Source organism: Cajanus cajan, chromosome 5 (assembly GCF_000230855.2).
Source record: "Cajanus cajan strain Asha chromosome 5, NIPB_CcT2T_4, whole genome shotgun sequence".
NCBI classification, from domain to species: Eukaryota; Viridiplantae; Streptophyta; class Magnoliopsida; order Fabales; family Fabaceae; genus Cajanus; species Cajanus cajan.
This window is the reverse complement of record NC_138521.1, coordinates 72,046,399-72,051,677: the sequence shown is the minus strand read 5'-3', so window position 1 is coordinate 72,051,677 and position 5,279 is coordinate 72,046,399. Positions and strand designations below refer to the sequence as shown.

At 35.3% G+C, this 5,279-nt stretch overlaps 1 protein-coding gene across 1 annotated transcript; it reads left to right on the top strand.

Annotated features, from left to right (window-relative positions):
• Window positions 1-390: 390 nt before the first annotated feature.
• Window positions 391-4,649, top strand: LOC109807443 (sulfate adenylyltransferase subunit). Its single transcript, XM_020369958.3, has 3 exons — window positions 391-649; window positions 3,785-4,006; window positions 4,116-4,649. The coding sequence occupies exons 1-3, from the start codon at window positions 473-475 to the stop codon at window positions 4,335-4,337; spliced, it is 621 nt and encodes a 206-aa protein (XP_020225547.1). The 5' UTR covers window positions 391-472; the 3' UTR covers window positions 4,338-4,649.
• Window positions 4,650-5,279: the final 630 nt, after the last annotated feature.

Below are 5,279 nucleotides of genomic sequence, written 5' to 3'. Positions count from 1 at the left end.
TTACAATGTATTTAATCTTTTTAAATCTATTTAATTTTTTATTGTATAATAAATTTATATATCTTTAAATCATTTATAATCTCTTCTTACAAAACTTTAAAACTATAAAATTTTATGAATTTATTTACATATTAACTAATTTTTCAAGCTAATAAATTAAATAAAAAAATATTATAAAAATCATAATATTATAAAAAGTAAATTTACAGAAAAAAAAACAAAAATAAAAAACTGCAGAAATTAATTATTAGTTAACTAATTTTTTAATACATAAATAAAAAAAAATAAAAAAGTTGGGTAAGAAAATAACAATGATAGCACTCTGATAAATATAAACTGTGAAGAGATGATGAGCTGTAGCTGAAACGGTGAATGAGTAAAAAAGATAATGATAATTGGCGTTAATAGATTGGGGCGGTGAGAAGTGAGAAGATAAAAAGAAAACAGGGTTTAGGCTTTGGAAGAGAAAGGCATGGCAGAGATTCTAAACCTAGGAGGCCTGCGAAGCCTAAGTACGAGGAAACAGTCATGGCGTTCGCATTCCCAATTGACTAAGCATGATTCCGTCAACCAAAACTGGAGTCGTTTGCAGCACAAGCTCAAGTGCAACGGCAGATTCCTTTGCCTTTTCTCCCACAACAGAAGAGAGGTATTTCTCAATTTTATGTCAATTTATCATTCCTTTTCTGCATTTCAATTTCAAGCCTTTTACTGTTTGTTTTGCCTTAACCATGCGTTTGGGAATGGGCTCTATGCAGTTCCAACCAAAAGTTTCGATTACACTTGCTCAATTTTCTTTCCTGATAATGCCACATCTGTGTGCTGCACTTTGTAGCATTTCGTCACAGTATTTATCTGGATATTATTCACTAAGAGTTACCTTTTAATAATGTTCTTCAATATTTTTCTTGGTCTCCCGTAACTTGTATTTGTAGGACTAGGACCATAAACCACACAAAAAGTATGCGTTTAGGATAATCTTTTCTATGCTCCCATTTAGCATATTAATGACTAAATTAAATTACAGAATTAAGAGGGAACTCTTCTGTAAAGCCATCCTTGTAGGAAAATCCTTATAATATGTTTTGATGGGAGGAAAGAAAACATGGATATTGATGCATTTTTATTTATTTAGTTGAAGAAAAAGGGGAAAGAAAAGGGAGAGAAAAATTGTCTTCTAGAAACAAAAGTACTCATTTAGATGGGGGATGCAAGTGATCTCACGTTGGTGATGCCAAAAGATCATAAATTTCAAAGATAGGAGTTGTATAGAAATAATTCATTGTACTAAATAAATAAAAGATGCTGATACACATGGAACTACATAAGAAAAGAATGAAGGCTTTTCAAATTTATCAACAAAAAAAGAGGGGAATGCACACTTTTTTGAAAAAATTTCCAAGTAATGTATTTATAAAAATGCAATGAAAGCTTAGCTATAATAGAATGTGCATGCCAGTTACTTCTAAATAACCAATCTCCTTATTGAACGATTTAATCATATGCAAGTTAATTCTATAATCTATTGCCCTCCATTGATGAACATCCATCAGCTTGGCAAGGGAGGAATGGATTTTGTCCATAGTTGCTGTAAGGTGGCACTTTGTTTTACAATTCTCAGTAACCCACGAGAAAAGGCCCCCATGTAACTCATTGCTTGCGCCAGTCAAATATGAAACCAGAGGAGTCATCTCCAACCATCTAAACCCAGTATATGTTCTCTTATCTTTATACTGATGAGATCAATATATCAGTGGCTGGCACCCAACATCCACATGCCATCATGAACAAATTAAATGCTGACAGATGGCAATTCAAGTTCCACAAGAGTTAGTCGTAGCTCACCTAGTTGATGTCTTTGAATGCAACACTGTCTTCTCAAACAAGGACCCTGTTAACGTGTGGCCATTTTCAGTGATAGTAAAACATTGAAAACTAGTTTCTTGCAAAACCATTTCTCTTCCATTGCTCGTGTCCCATTGGCCGATCCTATTATTAGCCTACCCCAACAATGTGGGTTTTGAATAATCCAACATCACTGGTGTTATTCCTCATTGTGTCCAGTGGGGTCTTTCTGGCCCCGATGTTAAGTTGGTGAAGCTTCAAAATGTGGAGATGTGGGGCCTTTCATCTTTCATTGATGGTTGTTGAATGTACCCATTATTAGTTGATTGTTGACGTCAGTTATGGGTCTAAAGTTGTATGTGAGTACTTGATCCAAGGCTTGATATAAAAAAAAACTAATCCTTTCTTTCTCCTAGATGAACCTTTCAACATCTTGCCTTTCCTCCCTTGTCTTCTTTTCTCCCTCTGCATCATGCTCTGAAGTGTGGTGTGTTCTTGTGGTGCAAGTGCATCAAGGTTCTGAAAGCTCCAATCCATCTTGAAGTCCTTCTCTTTGAGCATTTTGACATCTTCATTGTCAAGTTCTTTTTGGTGCTTTTAAATCCTCCAATCTTGGTTTGTTAAATGCCCTTGAAGATGATCAAGCTCTGTGCACTCAGCCTCCAGGTTCTTCATTGTTTCTTCTTCTCAGTCTGCTGTCTTCACTTCCATTGCTGCAGAAATTTTTGCTTTGTTCTTGCACAAGTGAAGCATCACTTGATGACTTCTAATTACAACAGGTGCTTCTCCAAGCTGTGCCTCCATGGGTGTTGGATCTTCAACCTCCGTCTCAGCCTCTCTCTTGTCATCTTCAGCTGTGGAATCATTGCTCTCTCCATTAGAGAGGTTTGATACCATGTCAAACTTTGGATGGGGATGCAAATGACCCCAATTTGGGGAGCCAAAGATCATAAATCTCAACGAATATGAGAGAAGTTCCATAGAAGTAACTCTTGAATTCAATGAATAAAAAAGTATGATATATAGAAAGGAACTACATGTCTATATAAGAAAGCAGTGGAAGCTAAACTATAACAGAATGATGCATGCAGTTACAGATATTTAACTGATCTCCTAATTGAACGACCCGAGCATATGCATGTTAGTTTCGGATTAATTGTCATGTGACTATTAGATGCCAAGGTGATCCCATAACACAATGCTGTGCTTCAATTTCTTTTCCTTTAGGATAATATTTGGAAGATGCCTTAATTAACAGAACTGGTTTGGTTTATTGTTTAGCATAAATATTCTGTTGGGTTCATTATGTTCTGCAGGTACAATTTTCATGAAAATTATAAAAACTTAATTATACTCTTGTTTGTAAAAGAGAATGATGTTCTGTTATGATCAGAATACATGACAAAATGAGGAACCAATTATGTAATGTAAATGATAGCAATGCACCGATGTATTATTGCTGAATCTTGCAAAAGACAACAGACAGAACAATACCAGGTAGCAACAGAAATACTCTGCAATAACAGAAGAATGTTTCCGTACCAGAAACAAATCCAAAGGAAGAGAAAATAGAATCACTCCTGCCTCCCCTTCTCTCTCCTCTAACAGAATACTTATACCCCAACCATCAATACTGAAACCCACGTAGCTTAGAATTAGTGATCTTCACACATGTGCTTCTCCTGCTAATAGTCTCACGATGATCATTTGCCATGTGTCCAAATCCTACCCCTTGCTGCATAGACGCTGATTCAGGTCCCTCACTAGTTTCATTCATTACATGTTCTCACTATCAGTTTATATTGATATAATTATAAAATTTTGGCCTCATGAAAATATTGGTTACCCATGGAAATAGTTTATCACTAAAATGATTACAATCTATCTTGAAAAATGGTGTGAGGGGGAATAAGAAACTGAAAGTGAATTTGGATTGCAGGAACAAGCTAGAAAAGCATTAGAAGGAGCACTAAGTGGGAAGAAAAATGAATTTGACAAGTGGGACAAGGAAATTAAAAGAAGAGAAGAGCTGGGAGGTGGAGGTGACACTGGTGGAGGTGGTTGGTTTGGGTGGGGTAGAAGGTTTGGCTGGTCCAATGATGATAATTTTTGGCAAGAAGCAAAACAAGCTGGTCTTACTATACTTGGTCTCATTTTAGTAGTAAGAAGTTTCCTCATTCCTCTCTTAACTCTGTTACTTAAAGTCATGAATTCATCATAAGTACCATGCAATAAAACTTATATTTTTCCTTCTCTCTCTGCATTTTCAGTATCTCCTAGTTGCGAAAGGTGATTTGCTCCTTGCTGTAATCTTCAATCCGTTGCTATATACACTTAGGGGAGTGAGAAATGGATTTAGTTTTGTAACATCAAAAGTCTTGAAAAATACTTCTACCAGCAATGAGCCTGATTTTGATGGACTTTCAAAGAAGAGTGCTTATAAGCATATTTCTGCCAAGGAGAATGTTGTAAGAAAATGGGGTAGTGACTAATGAGTAATTCGCCTTTTAAAGGTTTGTCATTAGCCCGGTTATGCGGAATGTTATTTATACTACTCTTAATTCATTCAAGATCACCTTTGCTCCATACAAATCTTACTGCGGCGATTTTTGTTGCAACTCAGTTTGTTTATTTCCTTTACACCTGAACAATAGTTAATTATTGTTTCCTCTTTTGTTATCTTGAGAAGTAATTAGAGTTAAAAAAATGCTCCTTCACAAGCCTGTAATTGATAAGGAAAATTGGTTTTATGTGAAACTGGGTTTTAACTTTCAACAGTGATTACTTTTAAGTTTTATTGTCAACTGCCTCTTGATTGGTTTCATGTTATTTTGTCATGTTTTATATATATAAAAAAGAAATATCATGAAAGTTTAAGATCAAGAAAATAGAGTTATCGTTGGCTTGAATACTATTTTAGTGTACAAAATGGCTCCCAGATGATGCCCGGCTTCAAGGTCTTTTTATTATTATTATTATTCTTAATTATTTGGAATACAATCCTTACATAGTTATATGGAATGGCCTGTCATTGAATTATTTGCTCATTTCATTTTCATCTGGCTGTTTCTCATAATTTAATCATTTACGACCGTATTCTGCTGCTTTTGTGGTTTAAGGCAGTCTCTGTTAGCCACTAGGCTTAACGGGAACAAGGATGTGCCAAATTAGGAATGGACATGGTTCGGGATGACCTGCGAGCCTGGCCCACCCAAATCTTGAAAACTGGATTGGGTTGGGTATTTGCATTAAATTAACTAGAAATCCTGTAAACCCACTCTAACCAAACAAATTGAGCTGGCTTAAAAATTGAGAATTTAAGATTTGCATGTTTGGGGGGCATATCAGTGATATGAACATTAATATTTTTTAGCTGTTGTATTGAAGGTCAACAAATTAATTTTGTTTTGTTATTGCCGTGAACGAATTCTCTC

Coding starts and splice junctions, on each gene's coding strand:
- LOC109807443 (XM_020369958.3), top strand. CDS start 473: ATGGCAGAGATTCTAAACCTAGGAGGCCTGCGAAGCCTAAGTACGAGG. Junction 650..3,784: donor TCTCCCACAACAGAAGAGAG/GTATTTCTCAAT, acceptor TTTGGATTGCAG/GAACAAGCTAGAAAAGCATT. Junction 4,007..4,115: donor TACTTGGTCTCATTTTAGTA/GTAAGAAGTTTC, acceptor CTGCATTTTCAG/TATCTCCTAGTTGCGAAAGG.